An 18,062-nucleotide genomic window follows, 5' to 3' on the forward strand; every position below is an offset into this window, starting at 1 on the left:
TGTGGCTATAGTAGCACAGGTCGTAGCAGTGGAGGCATGGCTTAAGTGTGCTAAGTATCAGGGGCGCCTCTAGCAATTTCACCGCCCCAAGCACGGCGGCACACCGCGGGGGGCGCTCTGCCGGTCGCCGGTCCCGCGGCTCCGGTGGACCTGCTGCAGACATGCCTGCGGAGGGTCCGCTGGTCCCACGGCTCCGGTGGTCCACTGGTCCACCAGAGCCACGGGACCAGCGAATCCTCCGCAGGCACGCCTGTGGGAGGTCCACTGGAGCTGCCTGCCACCCTCCCGGCGACCGGCAGAGCGCCCAGCCGCCCCAAGCACGCGCTTGGCGTGCTGGGGCCTGGAGCCACCCCTGCTAAGTATATACCCGCCGGTGTCAGGTGGGTTTGTGCTCAGCACAGCTAAACGATGCCTCTGCTGCTGCTGCCCATGCTACCATGCCTATACTACTGTTTATGTGGGCGCTAGCATGATGAGAGCTAGTAGAAGTGTATAGACATGACCAAGGGAATCACACCCTAGCTCGTGGTGTAGATGTAGCCTGAAATTCTCTATAGCTCTTATTCTTCATACAAGTATATACCATTGGTAGTCATGACTTCTCTAATAGCAAGAAACTGAACAGAGGTGCAACAAAGCTGTAGCTCAAAAATCACAATGCTCACCTAGTTTTGTACTTCAGCCAATAACAATCTTTTTTTTTTTCTGGCCTTCAATTCATTTCCTCTCTTGTAAAAGCTATTTTAATTAATCAACTACTCTCCAGCAGCTCGTACAACTTTCCCTTTTAAGATTCTCTTTTATCAGAGAAAGTACTTTGATCATTGCCTAATAGTTATATATCCTTTTCTCTTTAGGTCATTCAGACCTGATTTTGTTCTTGTTCGACAACATTCGTTCAGTATGGCTGAGAACGAAGACTTCCGTAACTTAATCATTGGAATGCATTATGCTGGTATTCCCAGTGTCAACTCCCTAGAGTCAATCTATAATTTTTGTGACAAACCTTGGGTGGTAAGTGATACGTTCATTATAAAGCTTTGAATGTAGATTCCTGGTGCAAAAAATTAAGTGGTTATTTTCTTTTGAGTTCCTATATGTAGTAATTTAAATTCCAAGCCATCAAGTCACTCCTCAGAGTGGCTGACCTGCAGTGAAAAGGGTAGAAAGCAAACAAGCTGCATTTCTATATGTCATGTTATGAATGAGCCAGTATAGGAGGAGTAAAGACTGAGAACATATTCAAAATAATGAAATAAAGGTGAGGAAACTGGCTGAAAGCCCACATGCTGCTAACATCCTCCCTCAATTGAGGAGGATGTGTTTATTCACAGCTTCTGGGAAAAGTGAGTTAAGAATTTTTTTTCAGACTTGTGGCTTTTAACATAATCTAAGCTAACTTCTTAACCATTGTTTTCTTTCTACTTGTGAATGATTTTTAGGCAGTACTCTAGCAAGGAGATATGAAGCTATTAGCTTCCTTGTTTTGAAAACTCTTTTCATAATCTTGTAAGTACTAACGAGGACTCAGATTTTGCCCTCGGTTACACCTAGGGCAATTGCTGGGGCCACTTGTGGTTGAGTAGTTCTCGTACACAAACCAAATCTGTCCAGACTTGCACTTAGGCAGGCTTGTCAGATCCTCAAAGGTTCTGTTTAAGTTTGCTTTATAAACACAGAGGGGATAAAACAGAACATGGTTCTCTTTTTGGTGCAGCAGAGTCAGAGCAGAGCCCACAGAGCTGTGTGTTGGGCAGTAATATTGACTTAAAATATATTGTTGTAAAAGGCTCATTTGAGATTGAAGCATAAGAAGATTATGGATGGTGCAATTACTTTCCTTTTCATAGTAGAGTCAATGGCCCAATAGCTAATAAAACTTTCAAGCCTACTGTGGGTTATAAGTGATTCACAGGTTTTTCCTCTGAAATATGAGGAGGAAACATGCACCTGACAACATATTTTTTCCATTGAGGGAAAGTTTTACTCTAGTCCTCTTAACTGCCCTCAATATTTTTATTTTTAACATTTTCTAAGAAAGGCCTCCAAAGAAAAACGACCGCCATTACTGTACACAGCACACAGCTAATTTTATAACCTTTTATGTTGTGATAAACTAAAGCAGATGCCCTGTAATTGAGAGGTTATTTACATTGCTGCACATGTTGTTTTAATGCATCTGTTGTTTTCTGCTCTATGTGGCATTTCTTAATGCTTTGATTCATCTTATGCAATAAAGCTGGGCAATGAGGCAACATCAGTGGCATTTATATGCAATAATGGTGTAATAAAATGTTAATGAATACAAGCTCATTGTAATCTCCTCCTAGTGCTGTTAGAGCTATGAGTGGTTTGAAATATTTAGGTATGCACTGAACTTGGCAAGCCAGGGGAAAGCTTTTGTAAGCACACTGTGCTGGACTTTCAGATGACTGTGTTCTTCCTCCCAGCAAAAGGGAAAGATTTCTCATAGCTGATCTTGTCACATGTAAAGAATCAGCAGGGAGCTTTTGCTCATGTAAGTCTGATCATGTCCATAACAGACAGGAATTATTTGAACCTTTATTCTAGTAAATTCCAAATAATATGTTAAAACAAATGTAAGGTTGCACATTTGAAACTAAAAGATCTCAGTCATGTTGCACATGCTGCTTGTTTAATAGTGTGCCCATTACAAGACAAATAATAAAGCTACAGAAACGATGACATATTTAGTCTGAGTCACTTCAGGCATTTGATATACAGAGTTTCCAAACATGGTTATAAAATTGAGGTAGTGACATGATAGGTAATAATGAGATGGCACTTCTCTTCTAAATCCCATTTGTTGATGCTCAAAAAATTACCTTTTTGGCTGAAGTTTCCCATACTAGTCTCAGCCAAGAAATAAATGCTTTTATAAAAATGACATTAAAATATTTTTCAGCTGATTTTTTACTTTTATTTGAATGTGGAGGAGAATTCTTTTTCCTTTCTAAATGCCGATAACTAAAAGATGTCTGTGTTTTAAATTTTGAAACCTGGTCTGTACATAGCCCACAGTAATGCCTTTTGACATTTCTCAGAGATTACCATTTAGAAATAAGTAAGTTAATAATATTTGAAAATGTCAGACTGGTCACGTATATTCATCTAGTTTCCTTATCTTCTTAATCATTAACTATAGGCTGCTGCTGAAAAGCTGTTTTCACAAATGCATGACTGAGGGGATGATTTGAACCTATAGACATTTCTATACATGTAATTTATATGCTATGTAAAAAGTGCGGACAGTTTATATGAACATACCTCAGTGCCTTTGTCCTGCATCTGTTACTCTCCTTAACGTCCTCTCAGTTCCTTATGTAGATGATACTCTATATCTTTGCCCATGTGCGTTACAGTGCACCGGCAGAATCACTTCTATAAGCAGAAGACTAATATGAGCTGTTAACGATTTCAGAAATGCTTTTACTTTAGAGAAGGCTCTTCAGTAACTAGGCTCATGCACCTGCCAACACTCACTTTTTGTAAGGACCATAGACATGCACTTTAGTTAAACTTTCATACCGACTCAGTTAAATCATCCACGAGATGCATGAGTAATATTCTGTTTTGTTAGTCTTCTGCCTTAATATCCAGCATGTAGATTTACAGCATGGAATAAGGATATTGGAGAAAAAGCTAGAACTAATCTAAAAATTAAATGAAAGGGGAGAACTCTGCTATTTGGAGTAGAAGTTGTACATCTATAATCAAGAACATTTTTCTTCTTAGATTCTTGCCCTTCCCATTTTGGCTTACATACTAGATTAAAAATGGTAATGTAAAGTACTTTCTGATCATTTGGGCTGTATTTTACATTATTTTTAATCTTAATTTATAGTAAACACCATTCTGTATCTAAATCTGTGTGTTCAATAGTGACGATTGCCCATGCAAACTCTGAGTGCATTTTTGTGAGTGTAATTGCATATGTACCATTATGTAAGGATGGCCATACCATTTACTGTATATAAACCCTCTCTGCATTGCCCCATTTAGAAAGACTTTCAGGACAATTAACCTGCTAATACGGGTGAGCAAGCAATCTTATGAAAATTATTCATAGAAAACTTATATAAAAGTTCAAAAGTTTAATATAAAATTATAAACCAGATGTCCAGGTCTAGCCATCAGTCACAGTCTTCATTAACAATTGATGGGAAATAGACTCAGCCTGCCTGAGCAAAGCCTGAGGTAATTTATTTAGCTAAAAGTGGTTTATAATGGGGTCTGGAAACATCCAGTGATTGATAACAGGATACAGACAGTGTATTTTAAGTCTGGCACAGGTTGATATTGTCTGGTGGCTGGTTAGTCCATGGGAAATCACTCGATTGTCAGAGTGCAGTTACTAATGAACCACACAAAACCTCCATCACAATTGGCTTTAATTGCTACCCTTATTGGCAGTGCTAATAGACAAGCAAAAAACAATATAATTGGGGGACAAAAATACTCTCTGAGCCATAAAGGTTGTCATTCAAAAACCTGAGTTTATGCACCTTGATGGAGCAGTATAGGGGAAGCTAGTACTGCTGATAACCTTAATTTCCCTGTTCTGGACACTGAAAGAAATTCAATTAAGAGACTTCTTTGGTCACTGGTGCTGTCAATCTGGCACTGTTCATTAACCTTAAATTGATTTCAAAATAGAAGTGAAAATAAAGAAACTAAGCAGGCTGAAAACTGCACAGTTGATAGTCTGACTTGGATTCAGCCTGTTAGATCAAAAATTGAGACACTTTCCCTTGGGTGCATCTTGAATGGGATAACACCAAACTGGCTGGAAAGAGCAATACTTGTAATCCCAAATAAGGAGGCATACATTTCCCTGAGAATCTGAGTATTTTCCCATCCTGAAAGAAGTTAGTTTTCCAGGATTTCTGACTGGAATGTGTGAAGGTCAATTTGGAACTATTTCTTTCTGTTGCTCTTACCTGGCTTAATCTAAAAGGTGAAAAGAGCCTCTACTTCTGTCAAAACCCTCCTGTTTACTTATGAAGGATTTAAATTCCTAATATAGTCTAATTGCATCAGATGACTGTCCAGGAATGAATTGTTCGTGAAATCTCTGAGGTATTGATTCCTTTGCAGTGGCCAGAATTTTACAGCAAAAATCGTGGTAGATGGCACTGATGTTCTGAATATTTGATTTCGAGCCATAAGAAATGCTGTCAAGGCTGATACCCTACTCTGGCACTTCAAATGCAGAAGGTGAGGGCCCTCAAGAGCTTTTCCGTATACTTAGTTGGAACTACCAACTGTCTCTGAGGATGCCAGTCCTCCTTGTGCCCACCAGAAAGGGTTTCCTTGTATAAGAGTGCTCCTTCTACAACAAACCTGGACCTATTGGAAGAGCTGAGAGGTGGTGGGTCGCTCTGTGCCACCGTCCAAGCTCCCTTGAGGCTTTCATCTGCTTCCTGCTCTGCCTGGATCTGCTCCCTTGATGCTGGAGACATTCGTTTCGCACTGGGTTGTGGACTTGGGCTTGGTGATGGCTCCTCTGACTCTGGTGGGGATGCAAGCACGGGCTCTGGTGCTGACTGCTCTGCTAGTTCTGATTCTTGGGCTGAGTCCCAGGAACTGGATCTACAACTCCTGCCATAGACTTTGGTCTGGGGTCTGGTTTCACCACCTCTGGCTGGGTCCCTGTAGGAGGCTCAGGAATGGAGTTAGGTGTGGAGGCCTGTTTAGACTGGCTGCGGGTGACCATTCCCACCCTTGTTGTTAGCCTCACATGATTGGCTAAGTCGTCTCTCAGCAGCATGGGAAGGGGATAATCATCATAGACTGCAAAAGTCCATATTCTCTGACCAGCCCTTGTACTGGAGAGGCAACTTGACTATAGCCAAGTTAAAAGAATTGGCATTAAAAGGTTACATTGGTGGATAGTTGACATCTATGCTCCAGTGTCTCTCCATGCAGTAATCTTCCTTCCACCTACACTTAGTTTCCCTTCGCTCTGGAGGTATTTGCGAGGCATCTGGGCCTGAAGGCTCTTGGTGGGACCCCAGGGTGATGGGTTGCAGACAGCTGTTCTTGGGGCAATTGGCCTTGACGTCCCCCAGCTCATTACATTTGAAGCATCGCTGACTGTGGGCTGAGGCGAGGTGGGTGGTTGCAGAGTAGGGTGGTGGGTTGAGAGGGCATCTAGGGTTTCTCTGGCTGTGTGGAGGGCTCCTCCGTGCGAGGTGGGGCCTTGGGCTGACTCCAATGGTGGGGTGTCGTCTCGGGTTGCCCTTTCTGGTATCTCCACCAACTGCTACTAGCTTTCTTCTTCTCTGCTACCTCACCCATTTGGCTCTGATCTCCCCAACTTCAATTACAGTTTTGGGCTTCCCACCTAGGATGTACTTTTCTGTTTCCTCAGGAACACCCTCAAAGAACTGCTCCATTTGTATAAGGACAGACAGATCTTCCAGAGACTTAACATTTGCTCCTGATATCCAGGCATCCCAATTTTTTACAATGTGGTAGGCGTGTCGGGAAAATGCCACATCTGGTTTCCACCTTAGGGCTTTGAACCACTGACGGGCATGCTTGGGTGTTAGCCCCATCCTAATTCTGGCCTTGTGTTTAAAAAGTTCATACTCATTCATGTGTTCTTTAGGCATTTCAGCTGCCACCTCTGCTGAGGGTCCACTGAGTTGTGGCCTCAGTTCCACCATATACTGGTCTGAAGGGATGTTTTACCCAAGACAGACCCTTTCAGAATTTTCTAAGAAGGCATCTGTATCATCGCCTACCTTGTATGTGGGGAATTTTTTGGAATGGGGAGTGGTTACCTGGAGAATGACTGTTAGGGCTACCTGATTGATCCAGCTTAGCCTTTTCCAGCTCTAAGTGCTTCAGCTCCATTTCCAAACACTTCATGTCTAAGCACTTCTCCTCCGCTTCCGCCTCCAAGCGCTGCATCTCTAGGAAGAAATTCCTTTCTCCCGCAGTTAGAACTCAGCCTGGGTTAAGGACATCCTGCCATCCTGGCACTGGGATCTCAGTTGGGGGAGGGCTGACCCGTCCCTCCTGGGAAGTCCCCGTTCCCCCATCCCCTTCCTGCATTTCTGTCATGGAGCTGGATGTCTGGGCTTGATCTGGGTCAGTCTTCTCCGTGGCATGCTGCTTTGGGAAGACTGATTTCTCTACAGTTTCGGTGCCTGACCTCAACCTCATGCACAGGGCTGCCCTACTCTAGGTTAGCTATTTCATTGCCAAGAAGCTGAAAAAAACCAAAACTGCTTGTTGGACTTCCTGGCTTGGCAGGCTGCCTGCCTTGCCTGCTCCCTTAAGGAAAAAAAAAAAAAAAAAAACAACTCTCCTGCTGGCATTGCAGGCAAAAAAAAGAAAAAAGTCTTTAAAAAATCTCTGTGTTGTGTTTTCAAAAAAATGCTCATGTCACATCACCATGTCAAGGCTGATTCCCCACTCGCAGTTCGAGTGCAGAGGTGGGGGGGCAAGAAATTCTAAAATTAATACTGGCAGGCATTGGGTGGGTATTCAACCTGGTATTCAGCTCTCTTCTACCTTGTATGGGTAGATGCTGCCACCACCCAAATGCAAAAACCCCTTTGAACCCAGGAAGGCACACTTGGGAATTCCTCCCTGTGGGGTACCCTAAAGCCCTTTACACCCCTACTGTCCCCCCCACCCCCAGGAAAAGCTGAGAAAGAAAACAAAGGAAATCAGCTGTTGCCACCAGCTAATTAAACAACATATGCACAAACCTCTTAGGACACAAAAAAACCAATCCCGTTCTTTTAAAAGGTAAATTTTATTAAGAAAGAAAAAAAATACATATGGAACTTAGGCTATTGCTAGATTTAAAAAGAGCAAATATAATAATTAAGCATCAAGATTGTTGTTGTTTTTTTGAGGTCGAATTTAATGGTTACAAGCAAAACAAAAGCATTTGGGGGTAACACAGAAGTCCACAAGCCTTACAGAAATAAAAGAGATAAACCTAATCACGTCTTCCTAAACATTTCCTGATCTACTTACATATCTGAGGTTTCCAATAAGTAGTTTCTAGGTATGATTTGATGATTTTTCATACCTGGTGCAGGCTTCTTACAGCATTGCCGCTCTGTCTCTCCTCTCTGGAGAGAACAACAACACATAGACAAAGGGAAAGTTTTTTCCCAATTTTTAAAAGTTCTAGCTCTCCCGTTGGCTCTTATGGTCAGGTACCCACTCCCTTCCTTTTATCTACAGGTTTTTTTAACCCTTGACAGGTACAGCAAGTAGAGAAGAGCTACTAACAGGGATTTTGTAGCTAACTGGCTGGGTGGGTGTCCATAAAAGGGATCTACCATTCCCCCCCTTCATTTATCGCAGATGCCAACTCAGATTGGAACAGATCTCACCTTACCTTCCAGAAACTCCTCCAAGGTTTCTAGAGTCCATTTGTAGTTGGAATTTGCATGCCAGTTGTGATTGGGAATGGCTGATCCTGGAATTGACGAAATTTATCAAGCACTTTATACTCTTTGACTGCTGTAGGGTGTTCTCCAGTTGTAGAAAAGGTGAGATCAGGAGAATGACCCCAAGGTCCATCTTTTACTATGAACAGTGGGCAGCTGCTTTGGATCATGTAGAAGCTGCAGGTTGACTATTTACTCCTGGGGGAATTCTGCACCACTGTGCATGCATAGAATGTGTTTGCTTCCACACAGAAAAATGACTTTCTGACAGGGAAGCAAAGGGAAGCCACAAGAGCAGTCATACGATCCCCCGGAGCAGTATGTTCTGGGTGCCCAGAGCAGCCGGCAGAGAGATAAATCACGGTGGCGCAGGGGGTGGGACTGGGGGCGACCTGGCTGGTAGCTCCTACCCTGCGCTGGGCTCATCTGCTAGTCTTGGCTGGGCGGGGGAGGACAGGAACCCACCTCCAGGTTTCTCCCCCGGCTCTAGGAAGCTCTGCAAACTGCCCTCCCCACACTTCCTGCACCCATCGCTCCTCAGCTGCAGTGGGAGTGATCCCTGTACAGGGAGTGCTCCCCCATCTGCTGAACCCGCATGCATCCAGACCCCCTCTTATCCAGACCCTCTTGGTTAACCTCACTCCCTACACACCCATAACTCCTCCCTGACAAGCCCCATTATCCCTGCACTCCCCAATGAGCCACCCACACGGAGATCCCCACCTTACCAAGCCCCAACCAGCTGCACCTGGATCCCCACCCTACTGAGCCCCAGCCAGTTGCACCTGGATCCCCACCCCACTGAGTCCCACTCTCCCAGCATCTGGATCCTCCCCTACTGAGCTCCCCACATCCAGACCCCCCTGCCGAGCTGTATCCCCGCTATGCCCAGACCCCCCTGCTGAGCCCCAACCACCTTCATCTGGACCTCCAGCAGAGTCCCATTACCATTGCATCCAGAACCCCCCAAAAAGCCCCTGTGCACCCAGATCCCCCACTGAGGTGCCTGCACTCAGATTGCCCCACACAGAACCCTCTCAACCCACCCCTGGATCCCCCCACACTAAATCCCTCCACACTTGGATCCTGCTCACACCTGGTGCACCTGGCATGGAGGGGCAGGGACCTGCGGTGTTTCTGGGGCAGGCCCAGTCCTTGTGCTATGTCAGGGTTGGGTGCAGCCTCACGGCTGAATCTGTGTCCCGGGGGAGCTGCACAGTGATCTCCCACCTCTGTGCAGCCAGTGACCTGTGCTCCCCAATGCCATGCTGGAGCTTCCACATTTATTTGACAAATAAAATATACAGAATTTTAAAATACTGTGCACATAATTTTTAGTTATGCCCTCAGGAGTAACTGTTGATGCTTACTCCTTTATCCTTACTCCAGCTACATCATCATCAGGGTTCCTCCAGTGGGCTTGATGTGAATTAAAATTGCCTGAGTAGGCTGGAGGTCCTGAGAAGGTTGCTAAGACAAGAGTTGGCCAGTTGACAGATGGAGGTTTGTAGATATTCATAAGAGTCAGGTCCTTCACCTTTAGCCTTTTGATAACAATATTTGGACCTGATGATGAGACTGAAGTTGCTAGAATTCCTTCTCAGACATAGGATGTCATTCCATACTCATATTGCCTATGATTGAGGTGAGACACTACAGCAAAGCAAGGAATTGATAGTTGAGTGTCAGTAGTAGATTGTGCTTCCTGAAGTAAGATGACATATGCTTCATGTTCTGTTGCTAACTGGTGGATGATATCAATTGAGCGGAGATTCTAATCTGGGCAAGAGAAAGAAGACTATTCACATCAAAATCCATCACATCACCGCTGGTGGCTAACGGCAGAGCTCCTAATCAAGGTAGTTTTCAGTCATGCAGTTAAAATGATGGTTGCTGAGATATGGCAGGCTCGGAATGTGGATGTGAACCTGATGGCTCCTTTTATTGATCAAGAGCTTGACCTAGCTATACATCAATTGCATCCTAACAAGGCTCCTGGTCTAGATAACGTCCAGAATGTGTCAGTCTCTCACTTTGGGCCAATCACCAAAAGCTGCTGCTTTAATTTCTGAATCATTTTACACAGGATTGCTGCATCTCAGAAATCTGGTGCAGAGCAAAGGTCATAGCTGTTTCCAAGCCAGGGAAACGATTGACAGACCCAAAGGGCTACTGGTTGGTTTCTCTGCTGTATGTTACCTACAAGCTGATGGAGAGACTAATCCTGCTGTGATTAATGTGGTAGTCAATCAGCCTTTGCCTTGCATTCAGGCTGGATTCCGAAGGGGATGATGCACCCAAAATCAGGTACTATGTCTGACACAAAACATAGGAAACACATTTGAGTCAGGAAAGAAAGTTGGTGCAGTCCTTATTGATATGACGGCAGCCTACTATACCGTGTGGCACGTCAGGCTGATGGCCAAGCTGCTGCAAGTTATTCCTTGTAAGCCTATAGTGTAGTTCATCCAAGAAAACATTAGAAACCGAAGCTTCATCTTGCAAGTCGGGGATAAAATCAGTTGTCTTAAATGTCTCCACAATGGCCTTACTTAGAGTTCAGTTTTGGTTCCTGTTTTCTTCAGTGTATACACTTATGACCTTCCTGAAATACAGGCCAAGAAGTATGTGTATGCTGATGCCATATGTATTGCTGACACTAGAAACAATTTCCATAGGATTGAAGGGAATCTCAGTCAAGACATGGGCATTTTGACCACTTTTTTCTAGCAGTGATTAATTCTTAATGAAACCAAAACAGTGGCAACTACTTTCCATCTAAACAGCCATCTTACCAATGGATCCATCTTGATCTGCGTACAAGGATGGTTACTGCCATTCCAACAGTTGTCACATACTTGGGAATAAAACTCGACATTATTAGCCTCAACTGGAACACCTGAAAATGAAGATCTCTTCCTCTACTGCCTTGATATGAAAACTATCAGGAACCTCCTGGGGAGCAGACCCTTCACTGCACCACACATCTGCTTTGGCCTCGATGTTTGCTCTGACCAAATATTGCTGCCATGCTCACTTTGTCAACACGGAGCTGAATTTGGCCACTTGTATTATTAGCAGCTGCTTGACTTGTACACCAACCTCCGGTTTTTATGTGCTAGCGCACATGGCTCCACCAGACCTTCAACGAGATGCTATTACTATTAAGTCTGTGATGGATGAAACTAACCTAATATATCTTTGGTTGACTGAAGAGCCATTTTCATACAGGAGAGAACATGTAGCACCAACTTGAAGGTCTGTTCATATTCAGGGAAGGAACTTCATTCCTGTCAACTGGGGTGTGTGTGACACCATGGCTGATCTCTCAACACCCATTTGGTATGGCAGCTCACATACTCCGGGGGAAGAGTACTGCTGGCCCTTTACCTGCCTCCTTATCCATTTGATTGTAGATCCTGGACAGGCACAACTCTCTGGTTCATCCAGAGTTGCTGCAACTATGTTCTGGCTTGGCCTGGTTTCCTCTCCACGCTGTGACTGTAGGGCAGCATTGCAGAACCTGATCCGCCCCTTACTTAAATTCCCATAATCCCACAGAATCTCTCCTTTCCTCAAATTCCTGATTTCAGTGTCTTTGTCTATCAGCGATGTGCTGGCCACCGCTTCCTGCAGCTCCCATTGGCCAGGAATGGCGAGCCACAGCCACTGGGAGCTGTGGACGGCCGTGCAAATGTAAACAAACGGTCTGGTGGCTCATCAGCGGATTACCCTGACTACACTGATCTAGCTGAACCAATCTACAATCCTATCTAAGACATTATAGCTAACTTGTTCAATTTTGGACTGAGCGAACTGGTATTTCTCTGATTTAATGCACAGTAATTAATTTTCTGAGATGTTCATTATTATTGATACTGATCTGGCCATGAGAAAACAGGAATTAACGGAAATTGTGACAAATCTCCGAAGTGACTCTATGCCTCACAATATAATGAAGATGAATTACAACTCCAGGGAGCCATGCCAGATCAGACATCTCATTATCTGGAAGCTGAAGACAGCTCAAAGGACAACCTCTTGAACCTGAACAGACCTTCATAAGTGATAATGGCTGTTAGCCCTACTCTTGGGTTCTAATATCATTTGCAAATGTTGCTGGCATAGATCCAACTTTGTAAAGCCATGGAGTCATCAGACTGATCTGTTATCTGGTCAGCCATACTGTGTGCAATAAAATTATACAAAATTCACAACTGGTGGAGTTAGTAGAATGCAAACCTCTGAGCTAGTTAGATGGGAATGCTAGTTTTAATATCCATAGCCCCTGGGCCACTGCAAATCAGAATAATTAGGTATGTCCCTATAAGTATTTAATTGGTTAAACCTTGGCTATCTAACACTGATTATGTGCATTGCAGCAGCTGGATTGCCACTTTTGTGTTCAGACAAAAGGGATGAAAATTTTAACAATGAAAAGATTAAGGAGCTATAGCAGTTGTGAGGTCCATACTTATATAAATTTTCCAGAGAAAAGGAAAATCTGTATATGACTTATAGTAGGTATAATCCTACAGTGGCTGTTCTGTTTCTTTACAGTAAAGGTAAAATATGGCAGCTCCTGTGATTGCTAGGGGAGCTTTTGTCAATTACATTCTGCCTTTTGATAGTGTGTCTTGCAAAAGCTATGTAAAAATGGCTGGTGCTGGAAAAAATGTCTTAGGTCTGTTGATAAATTAATTATACATTCACCCCTCTGGAAGGGATGATATAGACTACAACATAATAGTAAGCTCTACAATAAATGCATGAGAGTATGATCTTAATTAGCAGCTGCTAGGCAGGCAAGTTCTGGCAATAATTATTGGATTTAGCTTGAGATGCTGAATTGAAGTGCCCATGCAAATAGAAGCCTATGTAGTATGTCATCCCACTGCATAATTATAGTGTTATGGAAGATGACCCCTCCTTTTACGGGTGCCCCCTGAAAAGTTCCGGAAACCCTGGTTACTGGAGGTAGTTACTATGTACCAGAAATTGCTTACACAGTTTCTTCTTGGTCATGTAAGAGCTGCCAAAAGTGGAAGAAATATCCCAGTTACCACTTTCAAGGTATTCTAATGAAAACAGAACTGATACTATGTGAATCTGCAGAACTGATGCAATGTGACATCCTCTCAAGTGTCTAAATTATGTCTGTATTTGGCCACTGAGTAATGTGTATGTTTGCACCCACAAATAAGAAGCATTCTCTGATGTCATATTGCAAGACAATGAAATGAGCACAATAAATTTCACAGGCTAAAGTCCTTGTAAATGGCCATTAGTTACATTGTTCAGTTAGAGGATGGAATAGAGTATGAGACTGACATAAGTTGAGTTATGAGCATAGCATTAGATCAAATTTAATATAAATTCATTTGGCACAGTCAAAAACATGATGAGGGTTGTGATAATGTCGTCTGCCATCTATTTTACCAAAATATTAAATTAGAAAAAAAGATACCACTAGTGGTCAACAGTTGGCAAAGGATAGAATTAAAACCCAGAATGCAACTTCATCAACATTATTTTTTTAAGGCAAGAGGAAACTGAAAGCTCTTGGCATTATATGTGTAGAGACCCAGATGGGAATCAAGTATGTACAAAAATACCTGTAAAGATCAGTACGGCTTCATTTGCTTCCTTGCAGGAAGTTATTGTTACTAACCTTCTTAAATGTCAGGAAAGCTCCTACGAACACTTTGTTAGGGCAAATTTTATTTCCTTTCAGCCTTGTAATTAATCTGAAATCCTAGCTGATGAAACGTGCTTTAGTTTCCAAGGAAGTGCTTTTGTGGCCTGTGCTTTTGCCATAACTGTATCCCCCGCCCTTAAGAGATGTTTACTACTCAGATAAATTTTGCAAACCTCATGTGTTTCTGTCCTCATCTTTGCAAGTAGGTGGCCATGCACCCTGTTAACAAGTTTGTTGACATGTTTTTTTTCCCTTCATTGCTATTATTGCCAAGCTTGCTTAACTCAGTGTCTCCATGTGTTGCATTTTGCCCTGCATCTCTTCTGCAGAGCCTTTTCTCTTCTCTGCTTTCATGTCTCTTCCCACTGAGCACTCTCTAATCCCACATCTTTCTCTCTTTTCATGGGCTATTTTAAGTGCTTTTTATTTCCTGTGTGTTGTGTTATGTTGTATTTTTCCTCTCCCTGTCTCCCCTTTCTGGATGTATCACTATTAAAAGTTTGCTCTCTCATGCCTTTTTCTATTGAAAGGTCTGTACTCTGATAATCTGAGCACCAGGTTGGCACGGAACTTGGAGGCACTCTGCAGGGAGAGAATTGAGTTGTGTTCATTCCAGCTTCCTGCTGACCTCCATTGTTGAAGCTATGCTAAATAGGCAGAACTCAACCATACAGATAAGTTTCAATCTTGTGTCAAAGCATCTATTGGAAGATATAAAGCAAAGCTAAAAAAATGAATGTGCATGGAGGAAAAAAAGCATTTTTAAAACCCTCTGCTGCAAATTTGCTTTTATCATGGACTTTTCATTGCTATTTCACGCCTATGACTAAAACCATAAAACACAAACCCTTTACCAGATATCCATCGCTGATTATGGAGAATTCTGTGCTCAGTTCCGTTAACAAAAACAGGAATTGTGCATCAGCTCGAAACAATGAGCCAGAATCTGTCTGGCAGTTGCACCTATATATGCATGCCAGCAAATCTTCATTAGAGAAGGGTAAGGGTAGAAAATGTCTACCCTAATTCTGGCTTCCATTCAAACCTGAGAAAGAAGAGCCTCTCTTGAAGCTCTCCACAACTAAAACCTGAGAGCAGTTTCATGGCCGGGCACTCAGGTGTTTTATTGCCTAAGATTTTGACCCAGCACTGGGCTCTGTACATCCACTGCCCCTTCCATGCTGGTAGGAATAATCTGCTTGGTGAAGAAGCTGGGTGTCAGACTGGAGGGAGCCAGAATGGGAAAGCACATGAATCCTGCCAGTGCAGGGGTTTTTTGGTGGCCATTTGGTTATGTTTTGGGGCGCAGCTATAGCGAGGCCAGCTCCCCTTGACTCACCACCAGCAACACTGGGAACCAGAGACTCCACCTTACTCCTCCTCATGCAGTAAAGCACTTATGTCTTTGCATTCCAAGGTTGTCAACACAGTGGCACAGCTGCCAAGGTTTGTACCATCATAATGTGTTAATTTGAATAGTGGCTAATAAAGTTGCGTAGAACCATACATTTGTTCTTTAAAAAGAGCTGCGCGGATTTAGTGCTGGTGAAAGGTGTTACATTTACAGCCCTATGGAATGCAGTCCTCTCTTTATCTACAGGGCAGCAGCAGGACAAATTTTCCACACATGCTATCCTGTAAGGAAGGCCCTGATCCTAGAAATAGCTTCATACAGGCAGACTCCTGCTTCCGTTGACTAAAAAGGGGCTCCACAGTAGTGCAGGAATATGGCTTCATGGAGCAGTTTGCAGAATCAGGATGTGAATTTCCTCTCAAGCCATGTGCACTGGATTATAACTCGTCTTACTTTCCTTTCGTTCCTAGTCTTCCTTTAATCCCACTTTCCTTATTGTTTACATGTTTGCTCACTGACTTTCACCTGTCCAAGTGTTTCCCTTTGTCAGATGCCTCCTTACCTTTGCATTCCAAGCCAAGAGGAAGAAATTTTTTCTCTTTGACTCTGATTCTCTCCCTGCTCTTGTCATCTTCAGTGGTTGGTTTCTAACTGCTCTGGAAATATCTGGTTCCCATGGAAGCAACCCTGATAAAATGTAAGCTAGAGAGAGCTCCACAGTTCCTCATTAAAAGTATTTCTTTGTTTCTAGAGAAATTCAAGTGTTCTGTGTGATTATTCATTTGTGTCACTCTGATGTGACAGATACCATGTCAGCTATCTAAGGTATAGAATACTCTCACTCTAACCATGCTTCAGGATCCATAAAAGGTTTGTCTTCCCAGTGATAATCACATTGTGTTGTCTTTGGCCTGGCACTGTAACAGTGGGAAATATTGGATGGACATCAAGTTCTTCTGTCAGCTTCACATCTTTTCTATACATCCTTAATGCAGCCAAACTGATTTGGAAAGCACTGTTTCATTCTTAAGCTGTTATGTCAAAGTTTGCATTAACTTTGAAAATGTGTTCCCTTTTATCAAGTCTATCATGCCCAGAAATAATGATTAAAATAAATATGTAAGATACAGCCAACACTGTAAACTGTAGCATGGAAAGAAATTGCCTTCTCCCTCTGTCCTTTCATTCTGTATCAGATAACAAATCAACAGTGTGCAGACTTGGCCTTTGGAAAAGTATGTTGACTAAAGCATAACAGGAGTAACGCAGGCTGATCACAATAGAGAGCCAGTATCATGCAGAGCATAACAAGAATAACACATGCTAAACACAACAGAAATTGAAAGAATAAACAATACAAATCACAGAATCCACATTTACTGAAAAGGTCTCAGCCTAAGTAAAGCCACCTCCCATGATAAATCACATCACAGAGATCCCCCTACATCATGTGAGGATTTTACCTTCCTTCCCTTTGAAAAGGCCATAGGGCCTGTCCCTAAATCTGCTCAACATCTTACATGTCTATACATAAATGCAAGGAATATGGAGAATAAACAGGAAGAACTGGAAGTACTGGTACATTAAATTAGTAAATTGTTACTTAATTGTTGTCACAGAGACTTGGAGGGATAAATCTCATGACTGGAATATTGGTACAGAGGAGTATAGCTTGTTCAGGAAGGACAGGTAGGATAAAAAGGGAGGAGGAGGTGTATTATATATCAGGAATATATATACTTGTTCTGAAGTCAGAAGAGGGTGGGAGGCAGACCAGTTGAAAGTCTCTGGGTGAAGATACATGGGGTAGAAAATAGGGATGACATAATGGTAAAAGTCTACTATAGACCACCAAATCATAAAGAGGAGGTGCATGAGGTATTTGGCATATCCAAAACACAAAATCTGGTAGTAAGGAAGGACTTGAACTACCCACACATCTGTTGGGAAAGTAATATGGCAAAACACAAAATTTCCAGTAAGCTTTTGGAATGTATTAGGAGCAACTTTTTGTTTCTGAAAGTGGAGGACATTACTGGGGGACAGCCATTTTAGACTTGATTCTGACCAAAAGGGAGGAATTGGTAGTGAATCTGAAGGTGGAAGGCAATTTGGGTGAAAGTGATCATGAAATTATACATTTCATGATTCTAAGGAAAAGCAGAAGTGAGAGCAGCAAATAAGGACAATGGACTTCAAAAAAGCAGACTTCAACAAACTCAGAGAATTGGTAGGTAAGGTTCCATGGGAGGAAAATCTTAGGGAAAGAGGAGTTCAGGAGAGCTGGCACTGTCTCATGCAGTTAATATTTAAAGGCCCAACTGAAAACTATCCCAATGAGAAGGAAAGAGAGGAAGAATGTTAAGAGTCCAGTATGGCTCCATCAGGAGATCTTTAATGACTTAGAAAAAGTAGAAACATGGACGAATTAGTAAGGAGAAGTACAAAAGAAGAGCACAAGCATGTAAGGACAAAATCAGAAAGGCTAAGGCACAAAATGAGGTGCACCTAGCAAGAGGCATCAAAGGTAATAAGAAGAGGTTCTTTAAATATGTTTTGAGCAAGAGAA

At 42.8% G+C, this 18,062-nt stretch overlaps 1 protein-coding gene across 2 annotated transcripts in view; it reads left to right on the forward strand.

Moving 5' to 3' along the window:
- SYN2 (synapsin II) overlaps positions 1-18,062 on the forward strand; it is a 443,697-nt gene that overhangs the window by 236,572 nt on the left and 189,063 nt on the right. For both annotated transcript variants that reach the window (XM_039482092.1, XM_039482093.1), the window contains exon 4: positions 858-1,014. In XM_039482092.1, the coding sequence (XP_039338026.1) occupies positions 858-1,014 (157 nt within the window). The remainder of the gene's footprint in view (positions 1-857; positions 1,015-18,062) is intronic.

Source organism: Mauremys reevesii, linkage group 7 (assembly GCF_016161935.1).
Source record: "Mauremys reevesii isolate NIE-2019 linkage group 7, ASM1616193v1, whole genome shotgun sequence".
NCBI lineage: Eukaryota > Metazoa > Chordata > Testudines > Geoemydidae > Mauremys > Mauremys reevesii.